Source organism: Trachinotus anak, unplaced genomic scaffold, assembly GCF_046630095.1.
Source record: "Trachinotus anak isolate AG129_WGS33_773 ecotype Australia unplaced genomic scaffold, CSIRO_AGI_Tana_v1 ptg000004l, whole genome shotgun sequence".
Lineage (NCBI taxonomy): Eukaryota > Metazoa > Chordata > Actinopteri > Carangiformes > Carangidae > Trachinotus > Trachinotus anak.
The window spans coordinates 5,841,192-5,860,159 of record NW_027273855.1 but is presented as its reverse complement, the minus strand read 5'-3'; the positions used below and the strand labels follow the sequence as shown (position 1 = coordinate 5,860,159).

At 42.1% G+C, this 18,968-nt stretch overlaps 2 protein-coding genes across 3 annotated transcripts in view; one reads left to right on the top strand and one right to left on the bottom strand.

The window, feature by feature from the left end:
- Positions 1 to 4,804, bottom strand: part of calcrl2 (calcitonin receptor-like 2) — a 30,125-nt gene extending 25,321 nt beyond the window's left edge. The window contains exon 1 of one of the 2 annotated variants that reach the window (XM_071475480.1): positions 4,664 to 4,804. In XM_071475480.1, the coding sequence (XP_071331581.1) occupies positions 4,664 to 4,713 (50 nt within the window). In that variant the 5' untranslated portion in view covers positions 4,714 to 4,804. Of the gene's footprint in view, positions 1 to 3,995; positions 4,070 to 4,663 lie in introns of those variants that run through there. The other variant, XM_071475481.1, reaches the window with a different exon arrangement.
- Positions 4,805 to 6,015: 1,211 nt separating this feature from the next.
- The window catches only part of itchb (itchy E3 ubiquitin protein ligase b), a 31,075-nt gene continuing 18,122 nt past the window's right edge, over positions 6,016 to 18,968 (top strand). Inside the window, exons 1-4 of the mRNA XM_071475478.1 lie at positions 6,016 to 6,175; positions 10,505 to 10,596; positions 11,309 to 11,450; positions 13,649 to 13,773. Coding sequence (XP_071331579.1) covers positions 10,527 to 10,596; positions 11,309 to 11,450; positions 13,649 to 13,773 — 337 coding nt within the window. The 5' untranslated portion in view covers positions 6,016 to 6,175; positions 10,505 to 10,526. The remainder of the gene's footprint in view (positions 6,176 to 10,504; positions 10,597 to 11,308; positions 11,451 to 13,648; positions 13,774 to 18,968) is intronic.

Sequence of the window (18,968 nt, the reverse complement as noted above, 5' to 3'; positions counted from 1 at the left end):
TGTTCTAGAGTCTTTGTGAATAACTGCCATAATAACTTTTTCGAAACGATGCAAACAGCCCCAGCAGTGTGAATAACTTCAGCCGCTGTCATAATTCTAATTTTTCTCAAGGTTTTCAGTGTTGGTATCATGAGTTTGCTGTCTAGGATGGGAATTTGTGCTATAAAATTGACATCTCTCCAAGCAGACATTTTAACATCTCAATGAGCCAAAAGCAGAGGTGAAACTAATTACATTAACAATCGCTCCATTACATTTAGTGTCCTAGGAAGCTCGACATCCAGCATGCATAATATCAGGACCCTGGATCTGGAGCACCTACATGGAATTCAGCCATTGAGTTTATTGTTTTAACTTAGTTTCACAAGGTCTATGGAAGCAACAAACGAAGCATAGCCTATCACTCAGAACACGGTCAGCCATGATAAAACTGATACGCTGTATGCTTAGACACAATGCAAGGTCAAATATGGCCTCCCTTATCGATCATGGCTTTCATCACTTTCATCAGAGATTAGGCAGTAACATTGTTGTGATGATGTATAAGACGATGTGAAGATAGCAGCTGACACAACAGAGCCGTAAAGAAAACAGCTGGAACCAGGTATTTGAGAGGAGCTTCAAGCTGATCAGCTTTATGTCACTATTATGTCAGACAGCAAGGTAAAAAAATTACCTTGCAGATGAAAGGTTTTTTTTTTTTTTGGTCTGAAATCTGGGCCAAGAGCAAAGCTGTGTGGACATTCTTTCATGCCATGAAACAATTTCAACATTTTGTCTGATCCTAGCTCTGGATTTCTTCACCTCCATTAGTTTTGTTAACACCTTTACTTTGTTATGTTGTATTAATTGGACCAGTACGGGGCAGCTAAACTCTAAAGCAAGCAGACAAACAACTAGCCCATCTTTGTGATGGTTAATGATTTTAAATTGTTTGCAGTTGTTCTGAATCACCACATGCAAAGACGAGACATATACCTGTGTTGTCTTGTGAGTTGTACAAATCAGGATAAGATGCAGGCATTCTCACTCAACAAAGAGCATTTGCTGGACAAGTTCTAACCTAGTCTTACTTCTGCATCACCACACATCTGAACAATCGATGCATACAGGGGGCACAATTGTGGGATTGTGTTGGAGAATTATAAAAATGATTGAACATGACCCCCTAAACTCCATTGTCAGAAAAATCAGATGCTGACAAGCACTGGTTTCAACCATGTTGAGGTTTTATAGCAAACGGCTGCTTCTTTGCACCTCCAGCTGACAAAGCAGCATTCGCGTTTATTAGAGTCATCTGTCTGGACATCTGATGAATAGAAGGTCAACAATTAATCTAATTTTAGGTCTAGTTTGGTTTTGAACCAGAAATATTTGGGTCTTTTGATCGCGTCTCTGACTTTCTTTGGCTAAAAATCAGCTGCCCGCTGCTCCTGGAAATGACATTGATGGGAGCTACGACGCTCACACATACAATAAATGCCCTGTTAAAGCAAAACAGGTAGCTAAAAGAGGTTAAAAGTACTGTAGCCCTTCAGAGATGGGTTGTTCCCTGTCGGTTCCTCACTAGAGTCAACACATCTGACATTATTTGCATTCTTAAACAATTCCATGTTAATATTGAAAATATTACATAATACATCTTTCTGGACAGCCACTTTTAAATGTTTGCTAACCAAGTATGTAGAACACTCAGGGACACAAACCAGTCAACACACAAGATCGGTTATGCAATGACCACAAAGAAGTTAAATTATAGTTGAAACAGGATACTTGAACCAGACGGAACAAGAGGGGATGCAGTCTCCCACTTCAACTTTAAACAAACCTCTGGAACATGAGTTGATCTGCAGGGGATATGGTGTTACATTTCTGAACACCCTTCTTTTGTGAGTGCACATCCTCTGGTCCCACTGTTAAAGTCCAGTGTTCTGTGGAAAGTGGACTCTTCCCACTGTCTGATCCTGTTAATCACTTACGAGAGTCAGCACACCAGCAGCACCAGGCTTTACAGCAACTGAGCTGTCCACATATGAGTGCTTATGGACTTGGTTATTTTCCCATAGCAGGACCCAAAAATAGCTGCTCCAGCTTGGAGCTATGCCATGTGGTGTCTTTTTATTTTTCATTTGTATTTTTTGTCCCTGGGGTAGTAAAAGCTGTAGGGGGAGTACAGACCAGAGTAGAGAGGCATAGCTCCCTGGACATCATAGTTAAACTATGATTATCACCCCCCCCCTTCTCCTGAACTCCTCTATCCTACCAAGCCCAATCTTTCCCAACACAGGCAGAAGATTACTGATACCTGTAGGCCGTGGTGGGAAAGAAGAAGATCATCATCAAACCAGCAATAACCATATGAGCTTTACAAGTCTCCCCCATCTATCAGTCAGTGTGGGAGCCAGCACGCACAGTTCTCAGATATGGTCAGCCTGACACCGCAGTCATCACCAAAGCATCCGCGCTGATTCTTTTTTCATCTTATTTCATATCATCTCGCTGAGGTCTTTCCAAAGTTTCCCCCTGAGAATAAACAAACTCTGACGCATCACCTCTTCATCTACCTTCTTTAAATAATCCAAAGAAAATGAACCTACATTTCCTCATTGTAAAAGCAATGGATGCAATTTTACAGCTTTATAGCATAAAACTAACATAAGAGGGGGATGATTTTGTTCATGAATACCAATTACACAAGCATGGGATGAGGGTTCTGGCTTTAAATCTGTCCACATAAAAGCTGGAGTCCCATCATTTCTTATCATTCAAAGTGATCCGAAATACAACCCCTGCACCTATTTTTTACATACAGTATGCAACCCTGACGTGTCAGTTATCTACCACTGAGTCTAAAATAAGCACAAGAAGAGGGGGGGGGGGCTTGTTGGCTTGTTTGTGTTATGAAAGGGGGGGGGGGGCTGAAGAGCAAGCCGGGGGTTAGGACCAAAGTAGCGGCCAGAACACCTATTAATACACTGATCACTGCCTGACAAGAGCAGGCTGTTCCAGTCAAAGATGCACTGCGACATTGGTGGGGTGGGGGGGTGAAAGTTTCCCACGGGCAGACACTCAGTCAGACAGCAGAGTCCAGGAATCGTTCTGAGGCATTCAAAAGTCAAGTAAGAAGGTGGTCTGCGATCAATGTCTTGGGTGTGAGGATTACAACTTGGCAGCACTAAGTGGAGGGGGTAAAGGGTATTCCTGAAGACACTCCACTCAAATGGAGCTAATTATAGACAGCAACACACAAAGCAAACATGGAAATAGCCATTGCTGGTGAAATAAAAGCTGCCAAATTTTGCAGAGGCAAGTCCAGGCTGAGGATGGTATTAAAATAATATCAGTGAGTGCCGCTCTATTATACAGAATGACAACTAAGGAATAGGAATAAGTACACATATAACAAGTATTTAAAAGTCTCATTTTCTGTGTGGGTTAGGCACAGCAAGACAAGAAATTATGTCTATGAAGAGAGCAACTCCTGCGAGTCCGTAGGGTTCACTGGTGATTGCTAATGTGCATGTAAAAGGGAATGAAAATCACTCAGGAAAAATGCAAATTCCTAGAGGAAATAACAAAGAAAGCACTTGTGTATGTACCCTACACTGTTTTTCCTGATGCTTTGGAAGTTGACTGGATGTCAAATAGAATAGATGGACAGTCACTGGAGTTTAATTTGCACTATTTTTGTTGGTTTATCAAACTGCATCAGTCTGTAAGAGAGATTTGTTTTAGCTTCACTTTGATTGTTCAGTGTTTCGACTGGCTTAATTAAAGCTAAAGCCCTCTGTTATTAATCTTTACATTTTATTTCTCAGCATGTGCAGAACTGCTGCACCTCAGTTTACACAAAGGCTGACAGCCGATTATAACTTGACTGAGTCTCAGAGCTCAGCTAATCACAGGAGACAGTTTCCAGTAAATGACTAAATCACTGCAATATCATCCGCCTTTACTGTCACATACAAGTCACTTTTAACACTGTGTTGACTCACCTTATGTTGACCAAGGACTCATCGGCCATCTGCTGTGGTTCATATTAGTAGAGATAATGACAGCAACACTCCTACTTCAACACTTCTGTTCTATTTTATTCTACTCTGTTCTACTTCTGTTTCTATTTCTATTCATTTGCTATTTAGAAATGCAACTGTAGAAGCAGGCAACCTGCCAGCTCAGGGTGTGACCTTCCTTCAACCTGTATTCATCCTCAATGATATAATTTGCCCCAAACAGGAAAAAGCACAATGACATTCCTTTAATATTGGGTTATAAAAACTTCTAGTGTACCAATGGTTAAACTACTGTGACCTTACTGTGCTTTATGGTATGAACACAGCCCTATATCATATTTTGAGTGGGAACTTACAGTGTATCTATGATGATTAACATTGAATTTACAGACTTAAAGTAGTTTATTTGTATTGGGCTTACATTTATTACAATATTGCCACAATCATTTAACACTACATGTGCTTTGTATTGCTATATATTATAATATATAAGGTCTAAATAGCATTACATCCTGAGTTGTATGGATGGGGATCGATTTCACACGACCGCATTCAAGTGAAGCCTCATAAAATCACAACATTGAGTCATGTCTGGACTGTTTCTAATATCTGAAAGCCAAACTTTGTAAAAGCAGAGAGCTGTGTCTCACCTTTTCTCCGAGTGAGCTGTCAAACTGATTTTTCCTCCAAATATCCCCATGTTTGCATGATCCGAGCAGAGAAGCCTCTCATGCTGCCCCTCTGTCAACACTGACCAACCCCGACCACTCAGCCACAACAGTCAACCGGGAGCGATATCGTGGGCATGATTTCCTGTTACCACTTCCAAAATAAACCACCAGGAAACTGCTCGGACATCTTTTGTTTGTTATAATAAAGATCCTAAGGTATTATTATTATCCAGCTCAATTCAAGCATTTATGTAATTACTGAAATTAGATTTTTTTTTTATTACATTATGTTTTCTTTAACAGTTTTTGGTAATACATTTTTAAAATGCAGTGGGATTCTCCTCCCAGTCATGATCACTGTTTTGATTTTTAGCAGCAGTGACAAACAGAACTTTTCACATTTTTCACAAACTTTCCACGCCAATTGTCGGATTCAATGTCCTTGTCAATGCACTTTTGAAAGGGCCAGAGTGCGTCACACAATAGCCGCAAATTATGAGGGCATAAAAAAATATTTTAAAAATGTTTGGAATATTTATGAATTGTAACACACAAACGGGAAATAGTTTATTGGATAATTTAATAAGCTGTCAATATAGCTTGTGTGGAGAAAAACTGTGAGTGATCATGGTCTGCAACAGCCACCTGCAAGTACAACAATGACACCTGCCGTTTGCAGTCTGTAGTTCGGTCACCATCCGCAAATACAGTAAATGAAAACTGTAAAAAAATAAATAAATAAAAGCAAACAAACAAACAAACAAACAAACAAACAAACAAACAGGAAAACAGCAAGAACGTCATCACCGTTATGTAACAAAGGTTTTATATGCATCATCAACGATCATGCATACGACCAGTAGGATATTCCTAAATTGCTAATATTAACGTTAGACCAATACACCTTTCATCAAACTTTTTATTTAGGAAACGCTGGAACATTGAAAGCAACACATACGTCGAGATCACAGTACATATCGCAGTACAATGTACAGTGTAAACAGTGAATCACATCATTGCAATGCAAAAAACACATGCTGCATAACAAGTACATTTTGAAAAATTGAATAGGCTTTAGAAGGCTTTTTAATTGATTAGCGCCCCATAATGTATGTTTGGATTTTTCATAGAACAAATATTTTTAATTCCACAAAATGCCACAAAATAACTATGCCACAAGAGATTTAATGAATGAAGATTTCGCTTTTGCTTATCGATAGCATGAAGTTGCAGGCTCCTTAAATGCATCAGCATGTTTACTGACCGTTCATTGGTCCATCTCGCTCCAACTCCGGTCCAATCACAGCACGAAGGGGGAGTAGCGTGCGCCCCACCTTGTTTCGGTCACATGACGTGAGCTTACGAAGATGGTGGAAGTTTCTTGTTCCTTGAAGTGAAACCCCGACTGAAACCCAAACACCCTTCACACCGAGGGCTGGGAGTTCACTGCAGCTTCACCAGCTTGGTTTTACAACCTCCCTTGGGATCCGGGTATGTGGTATAAGTCAGTTACAAGAATTATTACCGGTGGTATTTGTGTTTTTTCAGAGCCGTTGGACTTTGGGATTTCCAGCCAGCCATGATGATGACATGAGCTAGTGTGCTAGCGGTTAGCCGGGCTGGAATGGCAGCAGGCTGTCAGAACTGACATTCAACACGTACTCAGCAAGTCCTGCGACCATACCGCCACTGTTGATACACATAATGTTTTACGTTAGTGCAGTCCGTCAGATAATGGGGACATGCTGCTCCTCATTGTACGGCTAACTCAGTTAGCGCTAGCTCGTTATCCATCGCTAGTTGGATTAAATTATGTAATCTTTAGCAACGTTTGTTATCTTATTGTAAAAGGAAGGGAATGTGGGGTGGTAATAGTTACAGATAGGGGATCTAAGTCAATAATTAATGGATATGCTGATAGATGGAATGAAAGTGGTTAGAGTTGCTTTTCCTTTAATTTGGTGTCAATGTACGCACAATGGTTGAATATCCAGCGAGCAGCGATCAAACTTAATTATTGAGATTATGAGACACGGTTGCTGCTGTTTATTATCCGCGAACAGCAGCTGTTTTGACTGCACAGTTTTGTCTCCTTGGGAGATTGCAGTTATGTGTTAGAAGCAGATAAGTATCGAGAGAAATAAACAACGATTTGTTTGGTTACAGTTATTACTCATTCACATCTTGGCAAGCCTGTTTGTGTTGGTTTTGGTCCTTGTCTGCCACTGTCGTTCTCTACAGGCAGTGTCAACTGTTTAGTCATCTAGGGACTGAACAGGGAGGCTGGGTGTCCCGTCTGTTACAAGAAAAGATGCTTTATAATAATCCATAACAATATATCCAACGTGACACCTGGTTTGAAGGACATAAGTCACGTTTGATTTTCTATTAGAGACCTAGTTTATTATCTTATTAGATGTTATGTGTTATTCATGACATGTGGTGAGTTATTGAGAACAGTCCATAAATTACCTGGATGATTTCAGCATGAGAGAGTTAATATTTCATTAGGTAAAAATATGTATCTACTGGTGGATTAATATGGAATGAACATCTGTTGTTTCCATACAGCATCATTACAATAGAACCTGTTTGATCTTTTATCTTCCCATCATACTGTTGGTCACTACGAATTTACGTATTGGAAAGATGCACCATTGTTTTGTACTCCTAGTCAAGGTGTAAACAATGTATGTATGTGAGTTAACAATCTAGACAATACAAGTTCAGCCTGTTGTTGATGTCACTTAGACAAACTCTTAGAGATTTTGATGATTTTAAGAGCAGTTTCTCTATTTTTTATTTCAAAGTGGGCTGTTCAGCAATTTGAAGTCAAATTTAATATAACATGCCCCAGAGATGTACCGAACACAATTTACCAGCCTGTGGTTGATGTCATATAGCTGGTAAAAAAAAAATTCAAGTGAAGGCAGAAGATTTTAGAGTTTAATATTCAGTGAATACCCTCCCGGTCAGCCTGCTTATGAGGCTGCAAAGTCAGCAGTTGCAATGAATTATTGACAGAGACTAAAGCAGTAGCCAAAGTGAAAGTTTACCCAGGAGCTCCTCATTTTTCCTCCTCTGCCATGTGCATCCTAGACAAGATAGACTGAGGAACATGCATTATTCAATGACGCATCAAACCAGATTCTAGGAAAGGTCACAGGAACTGATTTCCTGTGTTTCCTTTACCTTTCTGTTTCCTTTTGATTGACACATTTGCTGGTGGTGCCGCCTAGTTGTCATTGGATTTTCATATCAGAGTTCATAATTGTTGACAAATTGTCCAGTAGATATTACATGAACAGTTCTTACATTTTTAAACTGGAAAATGATCTCCAAAGCCAGACAACGCTGTTGTCAGTGTTTCTTGTAATGATGTTGCCATTACAGCTTCAGTGGAGTTGGTGAAAAAGTTCCAGTGATCTAAAACTGAAATCATAAACATCAGTTCTTCATGACAGTCCTCAAAAGCTTCTTTTTAGAGCTGCCATTTTTTAAATAATGTTTCTAAAAGTGTACCAGGAGCAGTCTGTCACAGAAGAAGCAAACATAAACATTTTTCTACAAGTTTCATCTTCAGTATTGAGCTGTGAATAAGCATAGCAGCCAGGACTATAAGCATATCTCAGTGTTGACAGATCACTTGGTTCGCACACCAGAGCAGTTTATTCGTGGTTAATAGTGCTTTACAAAGAGGCATGTTGGAAATCACCAAGGTATACAGTGCATTCAGAAAGTATTCAGACCCCTTCTTTTTCACATTTTAAGTTGCAGCCTCATGCTAAAATTGGTTAGATTAATTTTTACCCTCATCAGTCTACACTAAATACCCCATAAAGTGAAAACAGGGTGGCAGGCATTTTGCAAATTTATTAAAAAGGAAAAACTGAAATATCATATTGACATAAGTATTCAGACACTTTGCAATGGCACTTGAAGTTTAGCTCAAGTGCCTCCCATTTCTCTTGATCATCTTTCTACACCTTGATTGGAGTCCACCCGCGGAAAATCCTGTTGACTGAACATGATTTGGAGAAACACACACCCGGATCTGTGGATTGTGTCAAGTCACAAATCTGGGGAACGTTTCCAAGAACACAGTGGCATCCATAATTCTTAAATGGAAGAAGTTTGGAACAACCAGGACTCTACCTAGACCTGGCTGCCAGGCCAAACTGAGCAGTCTGAGGAGAAGGATCTTGGTGAGAGAGGTGACCAAGAACCTGAACGTCACTCTGGCTGAGCTCCAGAGATCCTGTGTGGAGATGGGAGAAACTTCCAGAAGGATGACCATCACTGCGGCAGTGGGCATCATGGCAGAGTGGCCAGACACAGGCCTCTCCTCAGTGAAAGACACAAGAAAGCTGCTTGGAGTTTGCAAAAAAACAACTGAAGGACTCAGACTGTGAGAAACAAGATTCTCTGGTCTGATGAAACCAAGACTGAACTGTTTGTCTGCCTCAATTCTAAGTGTCATGTCTGGAGGAAAGCAGGTGAGCAAATCTTGTCACGTCATACCCAAGAAGACTGGAGCCTGTAATTGATGCCAAAGATGCTTCAACTAACTACTGAGTAAAGGGTCTGAATGCTTCAGTCAATGTGATATTTCAGTTTTTCCTTCTTAATAAATTTGCGAAAATGTCACAAATTCTGTTTTGGCTTTGAAAAAGTGAATTGACATGATTTTAGCATCAGGCTGCAACATAGACAATGTGAAAAAGGTGAAGGCTGGTAAGGCTGGAAGGCACTGTGAGTAAATAAAATGGGATGGGCTGCACACGGTAAGCGGGTATACCTACATAATGATAGATTGATGTGTAGAAATCCAAGTTAGAAAAGTAGTTATTTGTTTATAACAGAACTCGGTATAACCTTAATGCATTCAGGTATTGATTGTTTGCAGTCAGCTGTATGTGGCCCTCAGACACAGAACAGATACATGGGCACAGGTCGTATTTTGCAGTTAGTTTTAAACCGACCTGGCCTGACCTTCGTCTCCTTTTATTACCTTCCATCATGGTGCAGCTTCTGTGTGTTTCACAAGACAGCCTGACAGGTAACTTAAACAGAGTGGCAAGCTAGTTTGACTTAATGCTCCTTGTTATAAGGTTTGACCACACAGTCAGTCTGTTCTCCTATTGCTATTTTGAATGCAAATTTTGAACAGTTGATGTGATGCTGTTTAGTATGAAGGATATGTTCCAGGAAGGGAGGTTAACCTCTCATTTTGTTAAAGCACACGCTCCAGATGAGCTTCATTACATTACATGACATTATATTCATTTGGCTGATGCTTTTGTCCAAAGAGATTTACAGTAAGTGCATTTAACCTTTGAAGGAAAAAGAATTAGATCTCATCAAAACGTGTAAATTAAATATTAGTAATAGCTCATGTGTCTGAGGGCTGCATGGGGTATTATGGAGGCTCAGTGAGCTCAGTGTTAAACCAGGTTGAGACTTGATCATTTACTACATTTGATGTTTTTCTTGTAATGAGAATACAGCCAGGAAAGCTTAATTTTGTGGCTTAAAGTAAGCCTAGATAAGGGGTGTTAGTCAAATTTAGACACATATAGTTATTAATAATTGAGCAGTGGTTGTACCGTGTGTTTTGATTTTACTTGTTAGTAGTTAGTGCATTTGGTGTAGAGAAAGAAAGATGTGTTTTTTTCAGTGTAGTGTATTTTTTGCAAGCCTTTTATATTGTGGCCTAAATACACTGTGCTTGATCTAAATGATCTCATGTGTATGCTGCAAAGTTGCAGCAGCAGGAAACCGATTTGTCACCACTCTAATGATGTGTTGTCTGTGCTGCAGGCCTCTATCCCAGCCCTATGTCATGGCCAGTGGAGTCACCAAGTCGGGCACGTCCAATGGCTACCCTATGAAGGCACAGCTGCAAATCATTGGTAAGTCCTCAGACTCTATCAACGCGAACCAGCGTTCAAGTAAAAATATCGGCTTCAGTTCTTTAATATCTCTGCATCTTTTCCCACGTAAGACGTTTTGATGTGTCACAGTAAGAGAAGCGCAGGTGTGAATAATAAAATGACAGATGGCCGAATTCCATTTAGCTGCTACACTTTTGGGTTCCTGGTATTGTTTGTGTTGGCTCACTGTCACACTGTCATGGCTCACTGGCACACTTCAATGGAACTGAGCCATCATTTATGATATTAGTAACAGCTGTGCTATTGCTACTATAACAAGTTAAAAGGTCTGATGTGAAAAAGATTTTGAGAACTTGAACTCAGCCTTGTCTTATGTGTTTAATCATGGAGTGATATCCATCTATCATTACATGGTCTACATGCTGGAAATTAGGGGTAGATCCTGTATTATTATATTTGTATTGCACAAATGTTTTACTGCTCAAAAGAGGTACATTTTGAAATAGTAAAAGCACTGCTTCACTAACCAGATAAGATTTACCATTCTTGTAATTTATAGCTTTTAAGTCCTGGTTACTTTGCATCCCTGTTACCATTTACAAATGTTTGTGATACACAGTATTGCCCTGTAGCTAAATTATTGTTGTCTTCTCTCTGCGAACCACATCTTTCTTTCACTAGTACCACTCTGACTAATTGTCCGCTATGCGGTCTGTCCTTCCTGTTTCAGTGCTCTCAGCAAAACTGAAAGAGAACAAGAAAAACTGGTTTGGTCCCAGTCCTTACGTGGAAGTGACAGTCGAAGGGCAGTCCAAGAAAACGGAGAAATGCAACAACACGCACAGCCCCAAATGGAAGCAGCCGCTCACTGTGTGAGTCAAAGTCTTTCCATACCCACATGACATTTGATCACATTTATGATAATCAGAACTTAGCTTTTCTGTTGCTTCTCATAAAATAGATTATTTCAGCAAGATATTCCTGCACGTTGGAATTTGCCACATAGGACACAGAGTGAATGCTTATGTTTGAATGTTTACAGAAATCATATTAGAGCCAGTTTGATAACCACCTTACCTGAATTATAAGTCATCCTAATGGGCCTGCCCCTAAAAGTCCATGCATCAGCCAAGCGCTTATGTTTTTTTTTTTTTACCTGCCTCAGTGTACAAAGAGAGTGGCAGGATGTAAACTTTACAAACCAACTATATACTAATCTCAAAATTACAGAAATCACAAATCACAAATTACAAAACGAACTATGATGGAAGCAGAGACAGGTCACGTTAGCTTAGGGCAGCAGAGCGTGGACTGTGCGGGGCTGGGCAGCACGACTTGTTTCTGTTGGCCACTCTCATTCTCTCAGCTCCAGTGTCCAGCTGACAGCGCTGTCAGCAGCCCCGGCAGGAGAGACGCTCTCTGGTGTGGTCGGATTTCATAACCGAGCTATGACCAAGACGCCAACTTTTACTTTCTCAGCCTGCGTGGAAATCTGATGATTTCATAACCCACATGAACAAAGACGTTAAAGACATTAAGGCTTAATAAGGAGAATACATCAGTAATAATGTAATGCAATGAGTATTTATAAAAACCAAAATTATAGATAAGGAAAAGAATGAACTCACACCAGACTCTAGCACAGATTTTATGCATGTACACTTTGAGGGTGATATGTCTTTTAAGGAAGTCTTAGCCTTCAGGACCTTTTGCTAAAATCTTGGTATAGCACTTACTGAATTAAAGACTGTACAGGCATCTAAAACTATTGTCCTTTGGCTATTAGCCATTATTGATGCAGTGCAAGAATTATTGAAGATAAGAAAAGTTGTTGCAGTTTTACCAGAAGAAGCAGCTTAAAGTTGCTCATCTAGAATGCTGTTTGTTGAAATTTGTTGAAGCGTATAAAGAAAACATACAGAAGAACATGGCACATAGCAATCAGTTCCCATGCTGAGTACAACTGCCATTGTTCAGATTTCCCAAAGTTTGAATCAAGTGATTAGTGAAAATAGGGTTTGGGCTTTGAGGAGGAAGCATATTGTAAAAAAATGACACATCATAGTTTCCTCAAAAAAAAAGGGGGGAGGATGAGGAGTTTTTCTTAATCATAGGAAAAAAAAAACTTCCTTAAAAGTGTTTAGAATTGCTGGTGTAAGATATGATCTTGATGTTTTTTCCTGCAGTAGCGTTAGTTCTCATTGAGTCACCAGGTCTTGGTTTTGGGAAGGATTTTGTCTCTAGTTGAGGGTAATGGTGTGTGAACAGTTGAAAAAGAGATATGCTCTCTCCATGTGGTTTTAATGGCCTGCGCTGGTACATAGAATGCCACACAGCGGTGAGAGAGCGTGTCCGGTTCGTTTACAGGAATCCTCTTTCCACACGCATACTGGACATTAAGTGCACTCACACCTCTTGACTTCCTGCAGTCCAACATATTCACACATCAGATGTCCTCTTAATTTTAGCCTGTCAGGGATCTTCTGCTGTGCACTGCGACCTTCTTAATATAGAGTTCTTCTACAGTTTCTCTTGCACCCATAGGGGTAGAGTTATTATATAACAAGTGTTTACTATGGGATGTAACCGGACCTGAGCACATGTGTCCACAAATGTCTTTTCCGGGGGGCGATGAGGGAGCGAGCTAAACAACTGTCATGGTGATGGTTACAGACACTCGTTGTCCGTGACTAACTTATGAACTTCATTGTCTATGAGCTGCTTTCACAACAACACCAAGACTTTTGCTGCTCACGCAGACACAGTGGTTTCACTTCTTCACCAGCTAAATAGGTTTTTCATTACAACCTCCGAACAGCAAGCAATGGCACGAATTAACAGCATTTATTGGTTATTGTCATAAATGTGAGTTAATATCATTTAGGCTACATGCTCAGAAATTTCGATGCATATATCAGGAGGAAGCTATGAAGGTTTTTAATCAGGGAATAGCAGATTCAGATTCTTTTGAAAATCAGATCCTCAGTGGACAGAGGAAAGCCATCGCTCTGTCTTTCATTCAAAGGTGCAAATGTGTTGCATGTGTCAACTGAGCTGTTTGTTTCATCAGGATCGTGACTCCATTCAGCAAACTGTCGTTTCGCGTGTGGAGCCACCAGACCCTGAAGTCCGACGTGTTGCTAGGCATGGCCACGCTGGACATCAGTGACACGCTCAAGTCCAATGACATGAAAAGTGAGTATATGATGCACAGACACACAAAGCTCTTCTAGGTATTGTGTTTCATGTCTGGCCTTTTACTGTGGTTTTTTCCCCACAGCAATACAAGCAAAGCCCCTCAGAATGTCCTGTGTGTGTTTGTCTGTGTGTGTTTGTTTGTGTGTGTGTGTGTGTGTGTGTGTGTGTTTGTGTTTTACATAAGATAAGATAAGATAAGATAAGATAAGATAAGATAGGACTTTATTGATCCCACCACGGGGAAATTTGTGCGTTACAGCAGCCAAAACACAGGGGTAAAGAGCACAGAAATAAGAGCAGCAAAAAGTACAAAACACTATCAACAAGAGAATACTATATACAGTCGTCCTCAAAATTATTCATACCCTTGCTGATTCTTGTGATTTTTTTCATTTAGTGATGAAATAAATGCTTGTTTTCAAATTTGTGTTTTAGCTTCATGTGACCAACAATTGAAAGAATGACAACAATATAAAATTATTTTAAAAAATCATTTCTGGGGTATTTTATTAACGGAGTCCAAAAAAAATGCCATGTTCAAAATTATTCATACCCTAGTCCATTGTCTTTATTTAATAGTCAATGGCATAGCCTTTATTCTTTATGACTGCTTCCAGACGATTCTTGTACGTGTCCACAAGCTTCTTGCACGTCTCCTGTGGGATGTTGGCCCACTCTTCCTTGGCGAATGCCTCAAGCTGGGTCAGGTTGGTTGGTTTCCTCGCCATCACTCTGGTCTTCAAGTGATGCCACAAATTCTCAATTGGATTGAGGTCAGGACTTTGACTTGGCCATTCCAGGACACTGATGTCATTGTCCTTGAACCATTTCTTGACTACCTTGGCGGTGTGTTTAGGATCATTGTCTTGCTGGTACATCCAGTTTTGGCCAAGCTTGAGTTTTTCAGCAGATTCCTTGACATTTTCATCAAGTATCCTGATATAATCCTCCTTTTTCATGATACCTTGGACCTTGACGAGATTGCCTGTGCCACTGGAAGAGAAACATCCCCACAGCATTATGCTTCCACCACCATACTTGACAGTGGGCACAGTGTTCTTTGGTCTATAGGCTTCTCCTTTCTTCCTCCAGACATACTGGGTATCCATATGGCCAAATAACTCCAGTTTTGTCTCATCAGACCACAGGATTGTTGACCAAAAGCTGGGATCTTGCTTCAGATGACCTCTACAAAAGGCCAGGCGAGCTACCAGATGTTTTTTCCTGAGCAGCGGCGTCTTCCGAGGTTTACGTCCATGGAGACCTCCTCTGTGCAAAACTCGCTCAATGGTGGACCGTGACACCTTTGTCCCTGTCTGCTCAAGGGTTTGAATTAGGGCCTTGGTTGTGGTCCGTGGGTTGGTGTTGACCTCTCGGCAGATTCTCCTGGCAAGTTTGGGGGACACCTTACACTTTCGGCCACGCCCACTGAGGTTTTTGACAGTGTTGAACCTCTTGTGCTTGTTGATGATGCTCTGGACGGTTGAGACAGGGACACCATACTGCTTGGAAATGGCCTTGTAACCCTTTCCTTCACTGTGGGCCTGCACAAGACGCTGACGCAGGTCCTCACTGAGCTCCTTCTTCTTTACCATGATGACCAGAGATTAACAATGACCTGAACACTTTCCCACTATTTATACTCTTCTGGAAAGATGCTATTTTTTTAACCTTGTTTAACATTTGGTCAACAAAAAAGGTATTAATTCCAATGAGACATCATGAAATAACTTTGGGACAAAGATGAACACATTTGGGACATTTTTGTTGAGATATTGCCAGGGGTATGAATAATTTTGAACATGGCATTTTTTGGTAATCCGACAATAAAATACCCATGAATTTAAGAGTTTCTTGAATTGTGTATTGTTGTTGTTCTTTCACTTGTTGGTCACATATAATTCATAAACAAACTTGACAAAAATGCATTAGTTTCATCGCAAAAATAAAAAATCACAAAATTAACAAGGGTATGAATAATTTTGAGGACGGCTGTACATTCATTGAGTTACATATACATGCTCAGAGTCATGTTTAAAGATGTGATATAAAGCATACACTGGTCCCAGACATCTCAGATGACATTCATTCATTAACTTTGCTGGAAATATTTGATTAAGTGCAGTCTGTAGTGTGGGAGGACAATATGACCAAGATACATATTTAATGAATATATGTCATCACAAATATTCCTCTTGGATCTGTTGATATCAGAATCAGAATCAGAATCAGAATCAGTTTTATTGCCAAGTATGTTTTCACATACAAGGAATTTTTTCTGGTGATTGGTGCAATTGATCAGCAACAGTGGGGCTCTCTAGCCTTGTTGATGAGGCTAATAGCAGATGGGAAGAAGCTATTTTTGTGGCGAGAGGTTTTGGTCCTGAAGGACCGCAGCCTCCTGCCAGAGGGGAGTGTCTCAAAGAGTTTGTGTCCAGGGTGGGAGGAGTCAGCTACAATCTTCCCTGCACGCCTCAGAGTCCTTGAGGCGCACAGGTCCTGGAGGGACGGAAGATTGCAGCCAATCACCTTCTCAGCAGAGTGGATGATACGCTGCAGTCTGTTATTGTCCCTCTCCGTGGCAGCAGCGTACCAGATGGTGATGGAGGAGGTGAGGATGGACTCAATGATGGAGGTGTAGAAGTTCACCATCATAGTCCTTGGCAGGTTGAACTTCTTCAATTGCCTCAGGAAATACATCCTCTGCTGAGCTTTTTTGATGAGGGAGCTGATGTTTAGCTCCCATTTGAGATCCTGTGTGATGGTGGTTCCCAAGAAGCGAAAATGCTCCACGGTAGCCACGGGGGAGTCGCACAGGGAGATGGGGGTGGGTGGGGCTGGGCTCTTCCTGAAGTCCACTATCATTTCCACTGTCTTCAGAGCGTTTAGCTCTAGGTTGTTCTGCCTGCACCAGGTCACCAGACGCTCAGTCTCCCACCTGTAGGCAGACTCATCGCCATCAGAGATGAGTCCAATGAGAGTGGTGTCGTCTGCAAACTTCAGGAGCTTGACAGACTGATGGCTGGAGGTGCAGGTGTTGGTGTACAGGGAGAAGAGCAGAGGAGAAAGAACGCAGCCTTGTGGGGATCCAGTGCTGATGGTCTGGGAGTCAGACACGTGCTTTCCTAGCTTCACGTGCTGCCTCCTGTCAGACAGGAAGTCGGTGATCCACCTGCAGGTGGAGTCAGGCACGCTCAGCTGGGAGAGCTTGTCCTGCAGCAGAGCCGGGATGATGGTGTTGAAGGCAGAGCTGAAGTCCACAAACAGGATCCTGGCATAGGTCCCTGAGGAGTCCAGGTGCTGGAGGATGAAGTGGAGAGCCATGTTGACGGCGTCGTCTACAGACCTGTTGGCTCTGTAGGCGAACTGCAGGGGGTCCAGGAGTGGGTCAGTGATGGATTTGAGATGGGACAGGACAAGGCGCTCAAATGATTTCATGACCACAGAGGTCAGGGCAATGGGTCTATAGTCATTTAGTCCTGTGGGCCTTGGTTTTTTGGGGACAGGGATGATGGTGGAGGATTTGAAGCAGGCTGGCACGTGGCAGGTCTCCAGTGAGGTGTTGAAGATGTCTGTGAACACTGGAGACAGCTGATCAGCACAGTGCTTCAGGGATGATGGAGAGACAGAGTCAGGACCGGCTGCTTTGCGGGGGTTCTGCTTCTTAAAAAGCCTGTTGACATCTCTCTCCAGGATAGAGAGAGACGTTCCTTTGGTAGGGGAGGAGGGGGGTTCTGATGTGGCTCTGATGTGGAGGTTAGTGTCAGGCTTGTCCCACTGTCTTTCAAAGCGGCAGTAGAACTCATTCAGATCGTTGGCCAGACGGAAGTCATTAATGGAGTGGGGGGGTTTAGGTTTGTAGTTTGTGATCTTTCTGAGCCCTTTCCAGACAGAAGCAGAGTCATTGGCTGAGAACTGGAGCTGAAGTTTCTCAGAGTACAGTCGTTTAGCTTCTCTCACCGCCTTGCTAAACCTGTACTTGGACTCTTTAAACTTGTCCCTGTCCCCACTCCTGAAAGCTTCCTCCTTTTGCCTCCTGAGCTGACTGAGCTTAGCTGTGAACCAGGGTTTGTCATTGTTATAACTCACCCTGGTGCATGATGGGATACAGCAGTCCTCACAGAAGCTGATGTATGACGTCACAGCCTCTGTGAACTCATCCAGACTGTTGGAAGCAGTCCTGAACACCTCCCAGTCAGTGCAGTCCAAACATGCCTGCAGATCCTCTATGGCTTCACTGCACCACTGCTTTGATGTCCTCGCAACAGGTTTACACAGTTTTAGTTTCTGCCTGTATGTGGGAATCAGGTGGACCATGACATGGTCAGAGTGGCCCAGTGCAGCCCGGGGGACGGCGTGATAAGCACCACTGATTGTGGTGTAACAGTGGTCCAGAGTGTTCCCCTCTCTGGTCGGGCAATTAACAAACTGTCTGTATTTGGGCAGTTCATGACTGAGGTCACCTTTGTTAAAGTCACCAAGGACAATAACTACGGAGTCCGGGTTGGTCCGCTCCACACACAGTATCTGGTCGGCGAGCGCCCGCTGTGCCTCCTGCACGTTGGCCTGTGGTGGGATGTAAACACCGACCAGGATGATTGAGGTGAACTCACGGGGGGAGTAGAAGGGCCTGCAGTTTATGATGAAAGTTTCCAGGTCAGGAGAACAGTGCTGCAGGTTCACTGTCACGTCTCTGCACCAGCCACTGTTAGCATAAAAGCAGATTCCTCCACCCTTCGTTTTGCCGGACAGCTCTGTGTCGCGATCCGCTCTGAAGAGCTGGAAGCCGGCCAGCTCCAGCGCAGAGTCCGGAATCGATCCACACAGCCACGTCTCCGTGAAGCACAGGACGGAAGATGAGGAAAAGTCTCTGTTCTTCTGCACCAGTAGCTGAAGTTCATCCAGTTTGTTGGGCAGTGAACGCACGTTGGAGAGAAAGATACCTGGGAGAGGTGTGCGGAGTGCGCGCCGGCGGAGACGCGCAAGCGCACCGGCACGTTTTCCTCTCCTCCGGCGTTTCACTGCGAGAGCAACGGTCAGTGCACCTCTGACCAAAATGTCCAATAATCCCACAGATGAGTCGAGAAAAGTAGGAAAAAAATCCACTGGAGTTGTTTCTCTGATATTAATGAGCTCTTCTCTGGTGAAACCAAAGCAGAAAACTGGATTTATAAAGAAAATAAGGCAAAAAA